The sequence below is a fragment of the Euprymna scolopes genome, chromosome 43, assembly GCF_053919585.1.
Source record: "Euprymna scolopes isolate OS-2025 chromosome 43, ASM5391958v1, whole genome shotgun sequence".
Classification (NCBI taxonomy): Eukaryota; Metazoa; Mollusca; class Cephalopoda; order Sepiida; family Sepiolidae; genus Euprymna; species Euprymna scolopes.
This window is the reverse complement of record NC_136524.1, coordinates 56,505,525-56,529,119: the sequence shown is the minus strand read 5'-3', so window position 1 is coordinate 56,529,119 and position 23,595 is coordinate 56,505,525. Positions and strand designations below refer to the sequence as shown.

At 32.4% G+C, this 23,595-nt stretch overlaps 1 protein-coding gene across 3 annotated transcripts in view; it reads left to right on the top strand.

Moving 5' to 3' along the window:
- The first annotated feature begins 17,004 nt into the window (after positions 1–17,004).
- Positions 17,005–23,595, top strand: part of LOC145268352 (uncharacterized) — a 388,759-nt gene continuing 382,168 nt past the window's right edge. For 2 of the 3 annotated variants that reach the window (XR_013864883.1, XR_013864882.1), the window contains exon 1: positions 17,005–17,473. Coding sequence is in view for 1 of the 3 variants with exons in the window: in XM_080123873.1 (XP_079979999.1) it covers positions 23,439–23,472 (34 nt within the window). In the remaining 2 variants the exon portion in view is untranslated. Of the gene's footprint in view, positions 17,474–23,423; positions 23,473–23,595 lie in introns of all 3 variants that reach the window. The other variant, XM_080123873.1, reaches the window with a different exon arrangement.

Here is a 23,595-nt window from a genome sequence, read left to right as displayed (position 1 = left end):
CAGTCATGAACATGTTTCGGTCAGCAAGTTACTAGTAACTAGAGACCTCTACAGAAGATACAGCTTATAGGAAAGCAATGTTTGCAAGTAAAAATATAATATCTTCCACGTAATGGGAATTAATATCAGGAGGTTCTGTCTAATGTTTTTTAAAAATAGGAATAAATAATAAGATTTGGTTGTATGTAAAGAAGATCTAATAGGAGTGTTGATTAGGATCTGTATTGAGATATTGGAATAAAGAAGACAGGATGGAGGGAAAAAACCCTCGATAGAGCTAATGAAAGAAAGGTATATGTATGTGCGTATGATAGCCGCCCTAAATCCTAAATATACTAATGCACCAATTAGCAGGGTAATGTGAAGTTGACAACTTTTTGCAATATCTATGTAAAAAATGGTTAAGAATTACTCGGAAATGTTCCGTTATAAAAATGCTTTTAATTTTACTCGAATTTTCCGTGGCTAGAAAGTGTACAACTTACGTTAGCTACTTGCCCATTCCCGCTCCACCACTACAATCTCTACATACATTTGTAAAGAGATTAATAGATAGGGAAGAAAAGGAAAAAAAAACGCAAGGATGAAAAGAAAAAAGAAAAGAAAGTAAAAAAGAAAAAAGATAGAAAGCAAAAGGGAAAACAATAAAAAAATTTGGATGGTGCATTTTAAAACATCTCTTTCTCTTTCCTACACGTCCCCCATCCCCGCCAATTTTACCAGCATCTCTCATCACAGCTTTTTTACTTATTTCTTGTTGTATAATAATAATAATAATAATAATAATAATAATAATAATAATAATTCCACAGAAGATTCATAAGAATGACAAAAGATGAGAATAACAAAAACACCTGGACATGGATGGGAAAAGGACATATAAACCGAGAAACTGAAGCTCTAATAACTGCAGCACAAGATAACTCGATAAGAACCAACCATATCAAAGCAAGGATCGATAAAACACAAGAAAACAGCAAATGCAGACTCTGTGGACAAAGAGACGAAACGATAAACCATATAGTAAGCGAATGCAGCAAGCTTGCTCAAAAGGCATACAAAAACAGGCATGATCAAGTTGGGAGGGTGGTAAACTGGGAATTGTGTAAACGACTGCATTTTGAGCGTACAGACAAATGGTACAAGCATAAACCTGCAACAGCACTCGAAAACGAAAACCACAAAATCATATGGGGCATGGACATACAGACGGACAAACCCATCCAAGCAAGAAGATCAGATGTCGTAATAATTAACAAGAAAGAAAAATCCTGTCAAATTGTGGACTTTGCAGTCCCAGCTGATCACAGGGTGAGTATGAAAGAAAAGGAAAAACGAAGCAAATACACAGAGCTAGCCAGAGAGTTAAAAGGGATTTGGATGATGAAGAAAGCCCAAATAGTACCGGTAATTGTAGGAGCACTAGGAACAATCCCGAAAAACTTCGAAAAAAAATGTCAGAAATTGGAATCAGAGGAATAACTGCAAAAGTACAACGACTAACGATAATGAAAACGACTGAAATATTAAGGAAAACCCTTGAATGCGGAGAATAATACAAGACAATATAACGAATAAGCGTTACAGGGAATGAAGAACACCGAAACTGCATATTTACAAGTTCTACACACCCCATCATGCATTCCCCCCATTGTTTCATGACCGACCCCCCCCCCAAATGAAAAATGATACCAAAGGGCCGAGAAGGGTCAATAAAGATTGAAATACCGAGGAGCGAGCGCCAACCAGACCTCGGCTGGACAAGCGCAAAGAGAACTGGGACCTTGGGGAGTTTGAGTGTCACTCAAATTCCAGTATAAACCAATGGCCACTACCAGCGAGAAATCAATGGTAAGCGGCTGTTGCGATGATGCAAATTCATTTGCAAATCCTATCGAAGGAGTTGGAGAGGGCTGGACGTCTGGGGAGACTTGTTGCCACTCAGCTTCCAGAGAATACCACAGGTTTCGAATCAGATCGTTTGTTGACCTGTGTGAAAGCTCCATGTGAGCCAATAATAATAATCTCAAGATGTATATACCTTCATGCTTAGATATAACTATCTATATGTTATTAAGATAGCGTGTTTGCTATTTATTTTGTGTGTCACGCTTACATCCGAGTTACATCCATTTAATTGTAATGAACTTCAATTTTTTTGTAATAAATAATTTAATCAAGAAGTATTCATAAGTTTTGGTTTCGGTTTCGATTATAGCTAGTGGCACACAAGTCATTTATTTTTTTATAAATAATTTTACCAAGAATCCTTCGTAATTTTTAGTTTCAGTTTCGATTATAGCTGATGGCACTTCAGTAATTTACTTTTTATAAATAATTTTATCAAGAATTTTTCATAAGTCTGGTTTTGATTTCGATTACAGCTGAGGGAACACAATTATATATATATATATATATATATATATATATATATATATATATATATATCGGTTGCGATTCAAGCTGATACATTCACTCATATGAATATATTTTTTTATACTTTATACTATAAAAAAATTGATCGGACATTAAATCTATAATAATATATACGAAATTTACAGAAATTAAAATATCATATTTAAGCGTACTTTACGACCGGGTTACGCCCGCTGTCCTTGTTAGCTTAGATTCATGCTTTTGCAGTTTTAACAAAAGAGCTGCAATAATATCAGAGCATTTTCATTTACGCCTAACATCTACAGAATGCCAACACGAATATATTACGTATGAAAAAGTCCCCTGTGAAATTTCCACAGGCGCCGCTAGTTTATAATAAACTATAATAATTGCGATAATAATTATTAAAAATAAAAATCTTTGTGGAATAAACAGGTTAGTAACTGTGATAGTGATGATAATTGATAATAATAATCTATAATAAAAGTTATATTGATTATTCGTTTATAAATAGCGATTAGGATGGATTATAATGATAATAATGATGTGATTAAAGTGTCCAAGGTAAAATTTAAAAATTAAAACTATAAAAAATAATGAATTTCAAAAAATAGAAAGTATTTTGTAAACTATAAATGAGAGAGAATAAATCAAAATAGTACTAACGCTAATTGATCTGAAGGTATATATATATATATATATATATATATATATATATATATATATATATATATAGAGAGAGAGAGAGAGAGAGAGAGAGAGAGAGAGAGAGAGAATAAAAAGGAACAAACCGTATTATGTGTTCATCAACGTTTCGTCTTTATTTCGAGACTTCCTCTGGATGAATGAGATTTAGAAACAAAAAAAACAGTACAAAATATTTGAAAATGTTTCACGTGCACAGTGTGACGCAGTTCTATTTCAGAGAAACGGAAAAAAGACGTTGGTAATTCAAAAAGGAGGGGGAGGGCTGACGCTGTTAAAGAGAAGGAAATTTTTGTGACGTCATATAGTCGTTAATGTAATTTTAAAACTATGAACGCAAGTTAATATTCGTATTGGGAAAAAGATATATCTGTTGAAATTCAAATATAAGTTTGTAACAGAAATGAAATGAGTGTTTTTTATGTAATTTATTGATTGAGATTATGTGTTAATCATTACAGAGGGTGTTTGAATGGTGTGAGAAAGTTAACCTGTATCTACAGTTAAATAATGTTCTTTTAATAAAAGTTTACTTATTAATGGTGCTATGTTATAGAAACCTCCACGTTGTTTAATAGTGCTTGAAATTGCGATAAGCGCAGAAGTCTCCGGCGTGGTTTATTTGAAATAAATTTAACTACTTTTGCTTGTTTAAAGTCAAAGGTGTGATTATATTGCAATGAATCAGAGAATAATGCACTTAGAGAATTGCTATTTTTATATATATTTTATGTTCATTGAGCTTTTTTTCCAATTTACGCTGAGTTTCATATAAATATATATGAATATATATATATATATATAAAATATATATATATCTATTTTATTGTATTTTAAATATATATATATATATATATATATATATATATATATATATATATATATATATAATACAATAAAATAAAACTTTCTTGGATTTACATTTTTGGATATTACCGTCATTGGATACGTTACCTTTCACCAGACTATCAATTCACGTGAAATCACCTTTTCCTTCACTCTATTCTCTATGCTTCATTTTTTGTTATCAAGTAAGACCTTTGATTTACTTGCAGTTTCATCGAATACTTTTGCATGCAAAATCCGATCCCGCATTTTGCTAAATCCTACCCTCTGATGAGAAGGAAAATATTTCTTCGAAACTCCGCGGATTGAGGACTATCCACTTATTTAGTGTTTACTTTTCAAATTAAATATGTTTTAAACTCTTTTTCAAATTGTTTTTAACATGTGTTATTGACTATTTGCTCTTATATATATATATATATATATATATATATATATATATATATATATATATATATATATATATATATATACGATAATTACTTGGAGTAAATTTAAATTACCGTATAACAGAGTTAGTATTCACGTTTATGTTTATATAACGGTGCATATTCGTTATTTTTTAAAATTTATAATGTACTCAGTGGTTGAGAAGCGTTAGAACTAGTCAAAGATTAGAGTTGGCAATTTGGAAGTTATGGTTAAAGGTGTAATATAGTAAAATGTTAATTTGATTTGAAAAAAGTTAAAAAAAATGAAGCTGAAGTTTAAGATTATTAGTAATTCTGATCTTTTATTGTCTGTGTCAAGTCGTACTAAATGTGATAGCATTTTTATAGTATGAATGTAAAAGGCGTGCAAAAGAACACGTACATATAAACTTAATTTTGCCGAATATTTCTATTTAAAGTAAACGTCATTAACAAAACTGTAAGGAAGAATTAATAGGCATATAACATAGATGCATATGCAAAGTACTAGTATCACAGTGTATGAATTGAGGAAAATAAATAAATATTAAAAGTATGTAGGGGAATTTTTTGGGAGTAATGGGTATAGTCATATGGAATGATTTTCAGGAGTGGTACTAACAGAGATGGCGTAGATATAAATGTAGCTTACATGAAACTTTGTGGAGATTCAAGTGAAAAGGTTCATTTCCGTATGATATTAGTATAGGTAGTCTTAGAAGCATGTTTGGTAAGGACTAAAGAGGAGGAGTACGTAAGTGACTAAGGAGATGAAATTTGTAATGCCTTCCATTAATTCATGTTTCCTGTTTCTTATTTAAGAGTTTGTCCCTATCTTCAAATTTTGTGATAAAGAGTTTTTCATTCAAGCAAAGATAACAAGGGTAATTGAGTGATTGATAAATTCTGTTTTTTTAAAGATTTCCTAGCTAAAAATTAATGTTAAGCCAGTAATGTTAGCTAACTGTAATATGAAGCCAATAATGTCTTTTGACTATAATTTGGGTTCTGTTATGGCTAGTATATCTTTGCTAGAAAGGATAGCTTGTTTTACCTATGTAGAATTTGTAGTGGTAGGATCCTCCTTCGCTCTAATGTCACCTATAACAGAGGTCGTAAGACATTTCTGCTTGAGGGGAAATTAAGATCTATCGATACAACTACATGTTTTTATTTTTTTACTACGGTTACATTCTGTGTTTTCTTATGTTTTTTTTAATCATTTTTTATTGCTGTAACTGTAGCTTTATTTCATAGTATTTCTATTAACTCTTTAAAAAAAAATTGTTGAGGGGGAAATGTAGCTTAACGATATATATATATATATATATATATATATATATATATATATATATATATATATATATATGGTGTGTGTGTGTGTTATTTTGGTAAAATATTTTTTCAATCTTTGTGTATATCACTTTTTTGTTGTGTAGTAGAGCTGCCATTTATTCAATTGACCTGCATCAATCACCGCCTCGATAAGGGTTTTGAACTGGGTGCATTGGCGGATAGCGGCGATCAGGTTGGTGTTGTGGAAGGTCATGTAGGTGATGTTCTCGATATATGATCAAACGAAGTAGTTCAGCTGGTTCAGATCAAGAGAAGACGTGGGGCAGTAAGTGAAGGGTACAATATCGTAGCACTCCTTCTGAAGCCAAGCCTGTGTCTCTTTGGACTTGTCCACCGGTGCCGAGCCCTACTGTCATACTCTGGGTCCGCCAGCCGCCAGCCGCCAGCCGATGGCACCTGGGGACCACCACACTCTTCAGCACATTCGTATATACTATGGTGTTAAATTTCAAGCTGACTTCAAAGATGTGAAGTGGCATTATGTGGCCCTCACTTGAAACCATACAAAAGACCATAACAGTGGATCGTTTGATCCGTTGCGCTGTACCCTCAAGCGTTAAACTATCCGGATTTGCATTGTGAGGGTGCTGGCTTCGTTCTGTTTCATAACTTGGGTCGTTAAAGAGCATGGGTTGTAGAGCGGCATAACTCTGATCACTCTTGTTGAACATTGTATAACTTTTATACATGATAGAAGCTTTCTATCTTTCTGGGGATTTGTACATAACCATACAAAGCTGACCAATTAGTAGATGGTCTTCAACAAAAAAAGAAAGCCGATTCTTCATCAAACGGAAATGGAATGATGTCATCTTTTCTATGGCGACAACTTTATCGTTTCAATCTGTATATATATATATATATATATATATATATATATATATATATATATATGTGTGTGTGTGTGTGTATGTATGTGTGTGTGTCTGCGTGTGTGTGTGTGGCTGTGTGTGAATACATATGAATTGAATTTTTAATATATTTCAATTTTTATTTAATAAATATACTTTTCGTTTATTAAAATACATAATTTTTTCATATTTTCAAATACAGTATCAGTTCAGCTATTACAAATTTTATTTAATGTTAGTCATTGTCTCCAATCACAGAAGAGATTAAAAGCAGAAACGAAACTGTCGACTCGAAACTACGAGTTCCATTTCGTCAGAATAAAGCCTTAACAGGTGCACATTCCCAAGCATTAATCCCTCTTTTTGAGGAGTGGTTGGATTATTGCTGATTGCCTGGGGCGCGCTTGTTATTATTAAAGAGATCCTTAACTCAAGACTGCAGCTCTCATTTTCATGCCAACCGAGGTGCGTCTCCACAATTATTTCTGTTGAATTAATTGTGGAGGCCAACATTTTTCGTTTTATTGGGATGAGATATATTCCGGTCCATCCCTATTTACTTCACACTCCCAAGCAGTAAATCATTTCTTTGGAGTGGGATTGGTTTATTGTTGATCACCTAGGCGCTCCCCCCGCCCCGTTGGAAAAATCTAACGAATCCGTTTTAGACTATTTTACTCAAGGGTCCGAATCTGGTATTTGAAAAACTAGTACCCGAGATGAAAGTACTGTGCAGCCCAGTACGCATTTCCTGCCTCAGGCATCTAAGACAAGTAACTTTAGCTCTCCGTTCCAAAGGATGAGAATAAAAAGCATGAGAAGGTGGACCTCATAGAACTGCACATGACCACAGACCTCTCTAAACAAGGAACAAGCTACTTCCATAATACCTTTAACTAGGTTTTGTTTTGGAGCCGGGGGAAAACTTTGCTTATAAAAAATGTACCCTAACTTCCCCGCCTTTCGACCATGAGCTATATCTCCCTATATTGGAAAGGAAATAAATCTAATCGCTTCCACAACTTAGGGATTGCCTTGGATTTTGCCAGCTCCTTCTTTGTAACCAACCTTTCCCGTGCAGAAACCAAATAAGGTAGCCCTCATATTCGTTCATATATTCTTGTGTCTCGGGCTAATGACTTTCGCGTTAGTTGATGGAGCGTCGCCAACTTTTGGTCGTCTTTATTGACGAAGTTTGACTACTTCTTAGATATGTGCACTGTGAGATGTGATGTGCATTATTTATTGGTTCAAAATGAATCACATGATTCTATCTTTGCATTCGTGTCCCTGATATTGGAATTAGTTTCTAGAAAAACATCGGGTACTTACGAGAGAGGCCATGGGGAGGTTGCCAGGATCCTTAAGTGAAAGATTCTCTATAAAACGAACTGGATACGAACTTTGCACGCCCCGTTTGTCAGTCCGTATCGTTACCCACTTAGCCATCGTCACCTTTCACTGGTATAGTGGAAACGTCTTGATCAACTAGGCCGTAGCTTCCAAACGTTGTGGATGCCTTCCGGGTGGTGCGTGAAAAGTTCATTTCAAAAAGAAAAGTAGGTCATTTAGGATATTGACGGCACGACAAATGTGCTTAACTAAAAATAAAATACTTCATCAGAATGACGCAAATCCTGTTATCGATTAAGGTGCTATTTTAATAATAGGTATCCAAGAAAATTGCAGTACTTACATCGTCAATACAGAATTTCACCGAACAATTGCAAGACTAGCGAACATTAACGAACTTCACAAACAATCTACGCACTACAAACCAAAGGTGGCTTTTGGTTTTATTTTTTACCCTAACTGTAAACTAGCCCTAAAGTAACCCTAATTTAAGTCTAAGCTGTGTTTTAGTTTGTAAAGTCAGTTTACTTCGGTTAGAAGTTTCGGAACTTGAGGTGGCTTTCTTTATTCGTGTTTACACCATAAATATACCATGCCTAAGAATTTCTGGATATCTCTTCTTAAAAAAGAACCCGATTCAGTTTTAATATGTTGTGCATCCAGGCATCAAATCCTGTTTTACATAATATGACATCGTCATTACTATAAATTTTTCAATCAATTAATGTAAGTCGAAGTCTAGAAATTATATGTCCATTCTTTTATTATTCATTTTATCGATTCAGCTGAATATTTCCTACCCTTTATAAATTCTGGTTTCCACTCCACAAACGGAACGATGACGACGAGCAAGATAGGGCTCCTTCTTATAATTGATTATCTTCTTCCAGTTGTATATTGGAACCCTGCGCCGATGGGTAGAGATTGAGTTAGCTAGTGTGAATGAGTCAGTCTCTTTCGAGAAGTAGTACTAGATGTTCCAAGAATGTAATGATTTGAGCTGATGTTGCCGACGTCTCTGCCCGTCTACGTCTCTCAATTTCGATGTTAGAAAAAGAAACATTAATTCTAGTTAGGCAGTTCCTCCTTCGATGAGTAAACTCTCTCTCTCTTTCTCTCTAAATAAATAATTTGCTTTTTAAATCTGAAAGTCCGTATTATGGTTTTATACATGAGTAGTTATTCCTTTGTTTTACATGGGAGTCACTACTTTTCAAGGTCCGAAGGCACTCGGGGATAAGGATTAATGAATGTACGGTAGTCACTGAGAATACAGCACTTTAGTAGCTAGTGGTAGGAGTGAGGTAGAAATATATTATTTAGGGGCGGCTCCACAAGAACTTTTTACACTAGACTTGAAAAGGATCATATTGTAGTCAGCTGGAAAGCAGACCAGCGGAACAGTTTCATAGGTGTGAAATTCTAAGAAAAAAGCTTTTTTCATAGAATCTGTTTAGATTTAAGCACATGTAGCTAATGGGCGAAAACTGTTGATGGTTCTTGTAGCTAGTGGATTGCTTTTTATGACAGTTCGGCAAGAAGGCTCATAGATTGAAGCTCAGACGAGTCAGTAAAACAGAGAACCGCCGATCACTAAAAGAGACGACGGTTATTACAGAAATAAGGCGACGATGATAAAAATGACGAAGCATGGAATATGTATATATAAAAGAAACTTTATTTGATTTCGTTCTTGATCGCCCACGAGCGAGAATATATATGTGCAAAATGCGAGTTTACGGAAACTACCACGTGAGAATTTTGATTTAACGTAGTATGTTATCCTCTTATACATGGAAACCTGTCTTTCCCTATGTTAAGAATTAATTTGTTTTCCGACTGATCATGTTTAATTACCCAGCCTAATAGACAACAGAAGCTGGTTATCAAAATAAGCAGACATTCTTAATTATAACCAACATCTCAATTTAAAGAAATTAGATGCATCGCGTTTTGTATTCGAAGTTTTTCTTCTTTTTTTTTTTTGCTATTGGTACATTATGCACTATAACAAGCAAAAGAAAATCATTAACCAGAAGAAATTATATCCAGCTTGTCATCATCGTCATGTCTGCGGTACACAAATTAAATATAAAAAGATCAAGTAATATTTTGTTGTTATCTTTAAAAAATAATAGCGTTAAAATTTTCAATGAATACTAGCTGGATCCATATTGGGCCACTTTTGTAGATTGTAAACTATAGTTCAGTTAGAGAACTTTGTTATCGTCTTCTTTTAAATTAAACGGAAAGCGATTACTCATTGTAAGAGTGAAATGCTGGCAGTCAAAAAAAGGCATACCGAAATGACACGGAAACGTATCGAGTCGCAGAAATTAGGAACTCGTGATCTTTGGAAAGTTTATAATAGTTTAGTGAACAATGGAAATCAATAATTCCTTCATTACCTCATAACCATGACGTTGCTTGCACGCCAAGCGAGAAGGCTAAGCTGACTATCCTATACCCTACAAAGCACTCCCTCTCTAGTTTCCCTTTGTGGGCAGAAGTTACGCTCGCAGATCTGAAAATCATCCCTTCTTATGTCGTTGATAATATAAAAAGTCGATACACTTCCGAGGCGTATGGTCCTAATCCCATCCCTGCTATACTAATAAAGAAATGCTTCGCTGAGTTTGTCCCTGTGCTCTTCAAATTTTTCAACAAATGGCTAGCCTATTCTTTCTTCGCTGATAGCTGGAAAATTGCCTCAGTGGTACCAGTATTCAGGAATTCAGGCGAAAGAACTGACATGTTCAAGTATCTCTCCATAAATCGCCTTTTGCTCGTCCTCCTTCTCCTCCTCCTTCTCATTGTAATCGTCGTTAATAAAGCAAGAGCCAGTTCATCATCTTGGAAATGCTAAGCTTCTCTCTGACCACGAGAAAGGTTGTTCCACTGCGGATATTTTAACCGTTATCTCTGGATGTATATACCATGCAATGAACAAGGCAAGAGAAGGTACGTCTATTGACCTTGTTATATCTAAAGCCTTTGGCAAGGTCTGACATGAAGGGCTTCTTATGATAATTAAATCCTATTATATTTTTGTCGAATACTTTACAATGCAGATGTGTCTCGGTCGCATTCTATCTTTTTTTTTTTATTCCTTCGGTCTTCTTGATAAAATTGTATCCGAGATGGGTGTTTTGCTGATGATACAACGCTCTAAAAGACATATGATGGAAAAACGATTGTACACATATTCAAAGCTAGAGCATAAATGTTATGAAATGACTTTTAGTTAGCAGTGAAATGGGGCTGTAAATGGATGCTACTAAGACAGAGCAGTTTTCTTTTAAGAACTACAAACTCCTTCTCAACCAAGTATTGTCATAACAAATAACATGAATTGGAATAAACACATACATCGCATTAACAAATCAACTGAAAGAAGGTGGGCTCACACTACCGTGTTAGAAAACTAGCATTTTTATAAAGCAACAAATCGCCCATCCATTGATTGCAACATCTCGGCTGCTTCATCTGTCACAACTTCCGCATTCTTAGACAGAGTTCAGAAAATGTTTTAATTCTAATATGTCCTTAACTAAATCCAAACCGAAACAAAAATCAGAACTTTTTTAACTGTAGATGTTCTTAAATGCCGGGAAAACAACTTGAAATTCTAATAGTTTTTCCCTCGGACTGTAAAACTTTTGAATTTCCTTCCTGTTTCCTGCTCCCTTGACTTTACAAATCTGCAGAAGTTTAAATGTAATGTGAACAGAAATGTCGTTATTCAACTTCCCAATGTTTGGTTAAACACAATAGTAGCCTCTTATGCCCAACTGGCAATATGCCTTGTTTTGGGATGAAAAAGGAGAATAAAAGAAAGTTCGTGATGTTTGTTAGGACAAGAAATGAACACTTTTTTTACTGTCTCAAAAACGGCTGCGTCTAATTTGTTTATTAGACAAGTCGGATTTCTGCATAGAGCTAAAAATATTCATGCCTTAGGAGCGTTTGGTCAGCACAATGTCCTCCTCGTTGGACAGATTAGCAAGAGTTGACCTGCGACAATAAAAGTACCTAACCTCAGTGGTTGTACGCAAAGTTTGGCGGAGAACATAGTGATGACGCAGAATAAATACTATCACTTTTACTTCGCTGACTTGCAGTTTTGCGCCTGGCACATCCTTGCTTGCCACATGTAAAGGCAGAGACGACTAGAGGACGACGAATCCCTTCAGGCTTATAATGTATTTAAAAATATAAGCTTACAATACCACGGGCATTACATCCGCGAGGTTGTTTCTAGTCAGACTAGAAGACACTTCATTTATTCTAAATCTTTGAAAGCATGAAACTAGCAACCAGATCAAAAAGAAAATAAGAAACAGAAACCGTCATCGGTTACGTGAAAGTAACGAAGTTCACGAATACTTTCAGAAGTTTAAAACTATGCAAATCAATAGAAAATTTATTTTTCTATCGTTTAAAAGCGCTGATCAGTCGTATATTTGTTTTACGCCTCATGTTTTTTTCGTTGTTAACAATACTTTACTTTATATATATATATATATATATATATATATATATATATATATATATATATATATGGAGTTACCTTTGGTTTCTTTTATTATTTTTATCCATATCACTAATTAAGTTCAGCAGCATCATTCTATATGGTATGTAGTAGGTGATGTAGTTTGTTTGTTTTTTTTAATTTAATTTCCTCATGCTCTGATATTGCTCAAAATGTGGACTGTTTGTGAGCAGCACATTTTCATATATTTCATTTGATATGCGATTGACCAATGTTACCAGTTCTGTGAATTGTTGTAAGCACTCAATTAATTTGCTAAATGTATAGGTTAATTTCAGCAGCGCTCTGGCTTGTATTTTATCTTATTTATAATTGTGCAATGTCATTTTCCTATACAGATTGATTTCCGCAGTCAAGGATTGTTCTTAATGCTTTGGACTTCTTTCAGCATTGTTGTGCTTGTATTTCATCTTACCTGTGATTGAGCAGTTTCACCTAGCTATGTAAATCTTTGTCTGTCCTCATAGATCTGTTTAAATATGTAGGCTGTTGTCAGCAGTATCGTCGGTTGTATTTTATCTCAGCTGTAATTAGGCAGTATCATCTTCCTATACAAATTGGTTTCCGTGTTCGAGGATTCTCTTAATATTTGGTTTCTTTCAGCAATGTCCTGACTTGTCCTTTTTATCTAACCTATGAGTTGGAAGTGTTACCTTGCGATGTCAATTGGTTCCTGCGCTTAGTGATGGTTCTTAAAAACTACAGGTTTTTCAGCATTGTGTTGGCATATATTTCATCTCATCTTTAATTGGTCGGTGAGAATTGGTTTCCGCATCTAATAATTTTTCTAAATTAATTACGTTGTTTTCATCGCTGATATATTTTGTATTATTCCCCCCCCCCTTTTTAAAACTGTTTCCAGTATTTCGGAAAGCATGAAAATTATTAAAGTTTTTTTTTTTTTAAATTTTGCATTTTCTGGTTATCTTTATGTCAATCTCAATGTATTTGATTAGGTTTCCAGCCCTCTTCAGCTTCGTCAATTTAACTACGTTGATAAAGAACTTGTCTATTTGGCAGGATTTTCTCTTTCTTATTTACTATTATCACATTTGGCTTTCCTGCTTAAATTAACTTTCTTTCCATCTGTTTCTGCAGGTCCCAGATAATTTATGCACTGCATTATTCAATACTGGCTTCGATTGATTCATTTTTTTTGGTATATTTAAAGTGCAGTCACGTGCATTATTCGTAACAAATATAGAAATAGATGGGGATAGCTTCTCGTAGCGAGCCGCATATATGTTTATATTCCTTTTAGGCTTGATTGGTGTATTCAGTCATAATAGTGTTTACAGTTTCGTCCCTTTTTTCACAGAGTCTACATTCTACCATCTTCGCCCGTATGTAGCTTTTTGTTCTGGTTGTGTTTTTTTTTATGTTGGTCTCAATAGCAATCCCTCAATTCTTATTAAATGTCCTCTCCGTAGGATATGTGACAAAAAAAAAGTTTATTTAACGAGATATATTGATATATAAAGGCAAGCTAGGTGACAAAAAATACAGCTAGATTTTCCGTTTATTTTCTTAAACATGATGCTAAGAAGTTTATATATATATATATATATATATATATATATATATATATATATATATATATATATATATATATATTCTATGAACAGCTATTATTTCTGGTATGAGAATTGGATTGGCTTTTTGATAAATGGAAATGTTCTGGGAGATATAGGTAGATCTAGTTTAATTATTCGTCGTTTATTTTTCTCGTTCAATGGAATTGCTCAAAGAATGCGTAATCAGGGAAAGATTATGGCGCTTCTTTTAATCTGAAACGTGCATGATGGTCTTTGCTTCTTTTGCTTCTGTTTTCTTCTGCTATTTCCCTTTTCTCTTTTCTTCTGTTTCTGTTTCTACATATGCCTCTGTTGCTCCTCGTCTTTTCTTGTTCTACTAGTCTTTGTTCTTTTTTGCTGTTCTTCAAACGAAATGATAAAAATGACAGAGGAATTTTAAATGATAGATCGAAAGAGATATCAACCGATAGGAGAGAAGGTAGTACTGAGAGATAAACAAATAAATAAATAAATAAAAATAAAAACGCGGGAAATATCTGTGTTTATATTTGCTAGTGTGAAAATGTGCGTTTCACCGTGTGCATGTGTGTGTATTTGGTGCAGTCAAGAGCTCAACAGCGTTGTGTACCCATGCAAACATTTATTCAACCACATCCACACCTTCCACCGCACGCATTCATTTCTTCATGCAAACAGACAAATACGCACACATCTAACATCGGGCATGTTATTCACACGTATACCGTCACGTACACAAAACGTGTGTGCAATCGAATACACGAAGAATCGTCAGTGTGTATAAACTTTCCGAGAAAATTGGAACAGCTCTCTCTCTTCTTATCGCAGATATGAACACGTGCGCAAGTACAAATATATTCTGCAAGATCAAATATACATACAAACTCTTTCTTTCTCTCTCCTTCCTCCTCCTCCTCTCTATCTATCTATGTATCTCTCTTTCACTTTCTCTTTGCAGTCGAAGCAAACATGTACACAGTCGAATCGGATAAATACACTCACAATAACAAACAAGAGGCAAATACAAATATATGCGTGAACAGACACATACGCACTGGTGGCGATGCATGAACACACACATGCAGTCACTTTCTTGTATAGGCGAATGCACATGCCCACATCTCATGGGAAACTCTTTGTGTCTCACACATACACACACGCACACACACACCCACACACACACACACACATGAATGTATGTATATATGCACGCAATAAAAAAAGGTTTAGATAAATAGCACACATGCCTACTTCGTCAAGGCAACTGCTTCTTAGTAAACCGTTTGACGACTAAGTGTATGTACGTGTACATTCAGTAGCTGTTTTATAAATCACCTACTTACAGGAAATCACGTGTGCACTCATAACTTAATAGCAACTTCACAACATTAATGTAAAAGAGGAAAAACACCTGTTCTTTAATAGATGCTCGATATGGTTGTCCCTGTGCCGACACTACATAGCTGCACTGTATCATAGACTCATATATATATATATATATATATATATATATATATATATATATATATATATATATATATATATATGTGTGTGTGTGTGTGTGTGTGTGTGTGTGTGTGTGTTTGCGTGTCTCTTTCGATATATATATATATATATATATATATATATATATATATATATATATATATATATATATACATACACAGCATAATCGCGTTGACACCGGTTCTCGTCAGATCACCGAAGTTAAGCAACGTTGAGCCTGGTTAGTACCAGATGGGTGACAATTTGGGAATTCTTGGCGTTGTATGTGCTCTCCGCTTATCTCGGCATTTGTTTCCAGTCGTCCTGTACATACACTTCACTTGGCACTGGTATTTAACAATATATAGGTATCATGTCGACTCAGGATAGGTGTGGTTGGAGATTGCGCACCTCTGGCACAAAAATTTCATGCGCAGGCAACCCTCCTTGAGTACCCATGGTCTGTCAAAGATTGAAGGAGCCCTTGTATATATATATATATATATATATATACTCACAGGGTCAAGCGTGGAAACTGAGTTCATGCATTTCGTGCGCGCATGCGCGTAGATTATTAATGTCCGCGAATATACATCTATTAAATGACGTATATGTTGTTAACAAGTAGACCTGGATATAAGTAAAATACATTCGCCATCGGCATGCACACTTGGATACAAGTTAATAAAAAAATGTCAAGATAACAAGATTAACTAATCCAAATATGCACGTGGATGCTCTGCTCTGGCATGAGTATTTATATATATATATATATATATATATATATATACTTCAGAAAATAATATATATATATATATATATATATATGCATATATACATACTCGAATTTATACATACAGTATGTGTGCTAAGCATGTACGTAAGTAAAAACAGTTATATACCTACACATTTTTAAATTCATTTTCCTCCATAGTAAAGGTAATATAAGTATTAAGTTCATATTATATATATGTATGTGTGTGTTTGTATATATATATATATATACATATATATATATATATATATATATAAGAGTGTCTGTGTACGTGTGTGTATTAGTTTGTGAACGTGTCCAAACTCATAGGTTTTCGCTTAGATTTACACACAGAAAGACGCAATCACAATGGCATAAGCGCACAGGCACGAGAAAGATATATGCGCATACGCATATATGTATATGTACACATGTTCTAGGGCAAACAGCTGAATGTACACATGGAGCCAGCGCTTGGTAAATACACATGTATACAAACACGCGCAGACACACTCGCTCTCTCACACACACACAAGTATGCATAGAGTGAGGCCAACACACATAAATACATATTAGAACAAGCTTAGCAAACAAGCACACAACACCACACAAACCTATAACACTATTTTCCCTAGCTCTTCCAAAATCAACATGGAAGAAAATCAAACATGATACTCATATTTTAGTGGCCGGAGCGAAAATCGTATTTGTTTTAAATATCAGCAGACCCGACCAAAGATCCAGACGTATTCCCGACATCTACAGCCATAGTTGGGACACACGTTTTTCCCTAAAACTTAATCATCACGACCTATGCTTCATCTATCTATATATATACCTACATCTATCTATCTATATACCTATATCTATCTATCTATCTATCTATCTATCTATCCATCTATCTCTATATATATATATATATATACACATATATATATATGTGTATATATATGAATCTCTATATGTATATAAGTGTGTGTGAGTGTGTGTGTGTGATCCATCAATCAACTCAATTCTTATCTCCCCTAGAAAAATAGGACCTGTAAACAAGACAACTCGAGGAAAGAGGAAATTTTGAAAAAGTCTATGTTGTATTCACAAAAGATATCAGAGAGCCAGGATATCATGGATATACACGCACACGTATAAAGGATTTTAAGATTAAACGACCGATTCTTTCCTTGCCTGGAATGATCTCCAAGAATTGTTAAGTATGTATACTTTATATGTTTCTCTATAGTATATTTATATATGTAAACACCCACACACACACAAACCACACATACATAAACACACAAACACACACACACAGACACACATATATATATATATATATATATATATATATATATATATATATAGTCATCCACATACAGTACTGTTTCGCTGTTTCACAGCTCATCAGTGCGGCTAGACAGACAGGCAACTACCTCCAGCCAGGATTGAAACCCGATCGTCTATACGACAGTTATATATATGGGTGTGTGTGTGTGTGTTTGTGTGTGTGTATGTGTGTATTTAACATATGCTATTATTTAAGAAGGTATACTATGTGTATATTAATAAGTACTTTGCTTGAAAAAAAAAAGTCGTCCGTGACTGGCATTGAAGATATGCGTATGTTTTATTGTATCGTTGCTAATGGAAACTGAAACACATGGAAATTAACTTTAAATATTGATCAAGAGTAGTTCTTATATATATAGATATATATATGCATATATATATATATATGTGTGTGTATATATATATATATATATAATATATAATATATATAGTATATATATATCGGTATGTATATATAAATGTGTATATATATACATACATATATATGCATATACATATATATGTACATGTATATATATATGTATATATATACATACATGTGTATATATACATATATATATGTATATGTATACATACATGTGTATATATACATATACATGCATATATATATGTATATATATACATACATGTGTATATATACATATATATACATACATGTATATATATATATACATATATATACATGTATGTATATATATATACATATATATACATGTATGTATATATATATATGTATATATATATACATACATGTATATATATGTATATATATATACATGTATGTATATATATGTATATATACACATGTATGTATATATATACATATATATACATACATGTGTATATATATACATATATATACATACATGTATATATATATACATATATATATATATACATACATGTATGTATATACATATATATACATGTATGTATATGACAAATTCACATGTATGTTTATTTATTGACTGATAAAAAACTCTCCTTTTTGTGTTTAAGAATTTGATCACAGGTAATATTATTCTAATTATCTGCTTGATTCTAGATGCATAAAGAAGTGTATGTAGGCATACCTTTGTGTTAAATGTAATTAATATACGTGTGTACATATTCATAAATAAATATATACTTTATTAAAAAGAATTTTTTTTATTTATTTAAAAAGAAATATTTGCATGTGGAATATTTTTTAATAAGATTTCGAAATATCCGAATTTGATATGCATCTCTCTCATTATGAATATGTATGTATGTATGTATGTATGTATGTATGTATGTATGTATGTATGCATGTATGTATGTATGTATGTATAGATATGCATATATATGTACATATATATACATATAAACATATATACATATAAGTATATGCATTATATAAATATAAACATATTATATATATATACATTTATATATATATACACACACACACACACACACATATATATATATATTTATATATATACATGTTATTGTCAAAAGGAAAAAATCTAAGGAGGTTAACGAGTTTATATAAAAGTGCTCTATACAAAAGTAGAGCAAAATATATATTTTAATTATATTTATGTATATATATATATATATATATATATATATAGTTTGCCTAGCGACTATGTAATAGTTATCTATATAAATAAATATATTATATATATTAATATGTATGTGTATATATATGTGTATGTGTGTATGTGTTCTGCTGCCTAAACCCCGATGTTCTTACCTTCATTCGACTCATCAGGTTGTCAATATTAAAATTAGTTCCTATTGATAATAATGTGTTAATATGTACTGACAAAATAAACTTCAATCCAATATTTTCCAAAAGTTTTTTTATCCAAATTAAAGCTTTATAAATAAATATAATATAATTACAGCAACAATATAAAAGAATATATATATATATACTTACAATCACACACACATACACACAGACACACACACACACACACACACACACACATATATATATATATATATATATATATATATATATATATATATATATATATATATATATATATATATATATCAACACATATGAGAGTGATTTTCCGGTGAAAAAAAACACGTTTCATTGTAACATAATTATATACCAAAATGTAGATTCATACTACTACTACTACTACTACTACTACTACTACTACTACTACTACTACTACTACGAATATTAATAATAATAATAATAATAATAATAATAATAATAATAATAATAATAATGATATTTCTATTTGTAAGACACTACTCCAAAGGTATTTAGTTCAGTTGGAGGTAATATTTAATTAAATATCTAATATAGTACCTACAGATTATCTGTGCATATACATGAAATAATATTATATATATATACATGTGTGTGTAAGTATATTTAGAAATAACACACACGCACACGTATATATATATATGTATGTATGTATGCATGTATGTGTGTTTGTATGTAAGAATGAATGTATGCATGTATGTATGTATGTATGTATGTATGTATGCATGTATAGTTTGTCTCGATAATTAAAATTACCACATTCGAACTTGTATATGACTTCAATTACAACAAAGAATTGGCGTCCGATCGTTTCTAAAACGATTTGGAATAATTTATATTCTATAATGGTTTACATGATTCCAATAGCTATTTTTAGCACCTTCGTAATACATACACATGTATACATACACGTGTATGTATATATATATATATATATATACATACATACATATATGCATATATATATACATACATGCATATATATACACGTGTATATATGTATATATATATATATATATATATATATGTACATATATGTGTGTAATAAAATTTAATTGCGCCTCTTCATCAGGTAGAGATCTATTATGTCGATGGGGTTTTGTTGTAAGGAAAGTATTCTTTTTTAACTGATTGATGGTTAGCTTTTTATATATATATATATATATATATATATATATATATATATATATATATATATATATATATATATTAAATCCCCGAAACAGTGTTTCATGGTAAACAACTGATGATCCCTTGAAAAATAAATTATTGGTATTATAGTAAATTCGAGAGCGAGTTGATGCAGTGATTGAAGGTGATTAAATGACTTACTGACTAGATGGTTTTCTAACGAATGATAAAAAATATTTTTTTGTATAGTTTTAAATGTTAAAAACTTCAAAGACTATATATATATCTATATATATATGTGTGTGTGTGTGTGTGTGTCTGTGTGTCTGTGTGTGTATGCATATATGTATGTATGTATGTATGCATGTACATGTATACGTATATTTTTTGTACTGATTGGTTTCCTAGAATAAATCTGATAAAACATGCGTTATTATTAAATTGAAGCCAGTATATAGTCTGTTTATTATATAAACATTATTAATTACATATGTGCATACATGTTTCAGTTGAATCCCAATTCGATGAAACCACTTCATCAGACTAATCACGTACTAAATACAAATTTAATAAGTAAATACATCTATGGGAAGGACTGTTCTGATAAGTGCAGGTTGTGTGGTATACCTCTTGAAACAGTGTCACACATTTGTTTATACTTGCTCAAAAAGAATACAAAGGTCGTCATGACAAATTTGTACAAATCTGCACTGGAGTTTCTGCAAAAAATATGGAATCCAAGTGACGGACAAATGATACCGACATCACCGCGAAGAGGTAGTGGAAAATGAGGACGTTAAGATTCTCTGGAATTTTTCATGATTCAGTGTAAGCGAAAGATAACTCACAGAAAACCGGATATAGAAGTTATGAACAAAAAAAAGAAAAAAAAACAATGGATGCCAAAATACTGATGTGGCTTGCCCAAAACGACATCAACTCAACAGTCAAGAAGAATGAGAAACTACGAAACTATCAGAAACTGAGTGTGGAAATTGCGAAGTTGTGGAATAAAAAAAAACTTCCATCATACCAATAATCATAGATGCGTTTGGCTCAATACGTGATGATCTGATGAAACAGCTGAACTCCCTGGAAACCAGATTCAAAATCAACGTACTCCATAACTCAGTTCTGCTCGACTCAGCAAACATCCTACGCAAGGTGCTTTCCATCTAATTGACTCTTTGACTATTCTCACTAGCTTTAGTGTGAAATCCTGCTCCTAAGGGGGAAAAAAGGAAAACATCTCAACACTGTGAAGTTAATGGAATAATAATAATAATAATAATAATAATAATAATAATAATGATAATAATAATAATAATAATAATAATAATAATAATAATAATAATAATAGATATACAAACAGATTAACCCATCCAAGCAAGAAGATCAGACGGCTTAATATTTAACAAGAAAGAAATGGTTTCTTGAATTGTAGACTTTGTCGTTCCAGCAGACCACAAGTGAGGGGCAATAGGACAAAGAAGCGAAGCAAATACACGGATGTGGCTAAAGAGCTCAAAGAGTATGGAAGATGAAGAAAGTCAAGATAACACCACTAAAAGTAAGAACACTAGGAACAATACTGAAAACCTTTGAAAAAAGATGGGAGAGATTGGAATCAAAAGGATGTCTGAGAAGATACATCAATGACAATAATGTAAACGTCTAAAATTAAAAACACTTGAATGCTGAGATTAACACATATTAGCTAAAGGTACAGACCAGACATATAAACTGCTACAGACATAGAGCACAATGAAACATCACACGTAACCATTAAAACTGAAACTGTATAATTATAAGTTACCCCTGGTGCCACACCAAATAAGTGAGGGTCCAGGAGAGTGGGAAGATCAAAGAGAGAAAGCACTATCCAGATCTCCGCTGGATGAATGCGAAGAGGAATGAGTCTTGAGGAGGCTTATTGCCATCCAAATTCCAATGAAAACCAATGGTCGCTGTCAACGAGAAATCAATGGTACGGGACTGTTATGATAACGTAAATTAATATGCAAAGTTTATCGAAAGAGGTGGAGAGTACTGGAAATCTAGGGAGACTTGTTGTCACACAGACTCCAGAGACCATTACAAGCCTTTGATGGTCACTGTGATTACTCCAAGTGAGTAAATAAGTGAGTATATGTATATATATATATATATATATATATATATATATATATATATATATATATATATATATATATATACACACAACTTATTCAATACGAATATCTGAAGACAAAAAAAAATACTTCTTTCGCTCAATGAAAATTTAGTTATTAATATCTACATACCGAACAAAATGAAATCTTTGCATGTCTGTATAAATAGATAAATAAATATATATATATATATATATATATATATATATATATATATATATATATATATATATATATATATATATACACTTCAGAAAATATGAAAATATAAAATTATTCAACAATCAGCTGGTATGGAAACCTGTGATTATAAGATTTACAAGATATTACTGGCAGTAATAGTCTATAAGTACTATCCCACCTAAATAAGAATTGCTCGATATACAAGATAGAGCAAATAAATCAAATTTTAGTCATTCAATGAATTTAAAAATTTATGACGTGAAATGTTTGTCCTAAATTTTTTAATTCATTGAATGACTAAAAGTTTATATATATATATATATATATATATATATATATATATATATATATATATATATATATATATGATATAAATATACATGGCCACAATGTTATTACATCTTGGATTATTTCTATCTTATTTAAACAGTAACCCTTATCCCTGAGTGGCTTCCGGGCCTTGATAAGTGGTGATCACTGTGTAAAAAAACAAAAAAAAACAGCTATTTTTTTTACAAAATTTTATAATTACAATAATTACATACTCATCACTATATATCTATATTGCAGAATAACATCTGTGTGATGAAGACATTACTCATTGCAATGCCATCCATGTGTACGTATCTGTTTTAAGAAAAATAAACATTTCTCTATTTCAATTGGAATTTACTCAATCGCCGGGAAAACTTTCTATTCTGAGAGCTTCTTTTCTGAAAACGCTTGCCTTTGGAATCCCCTC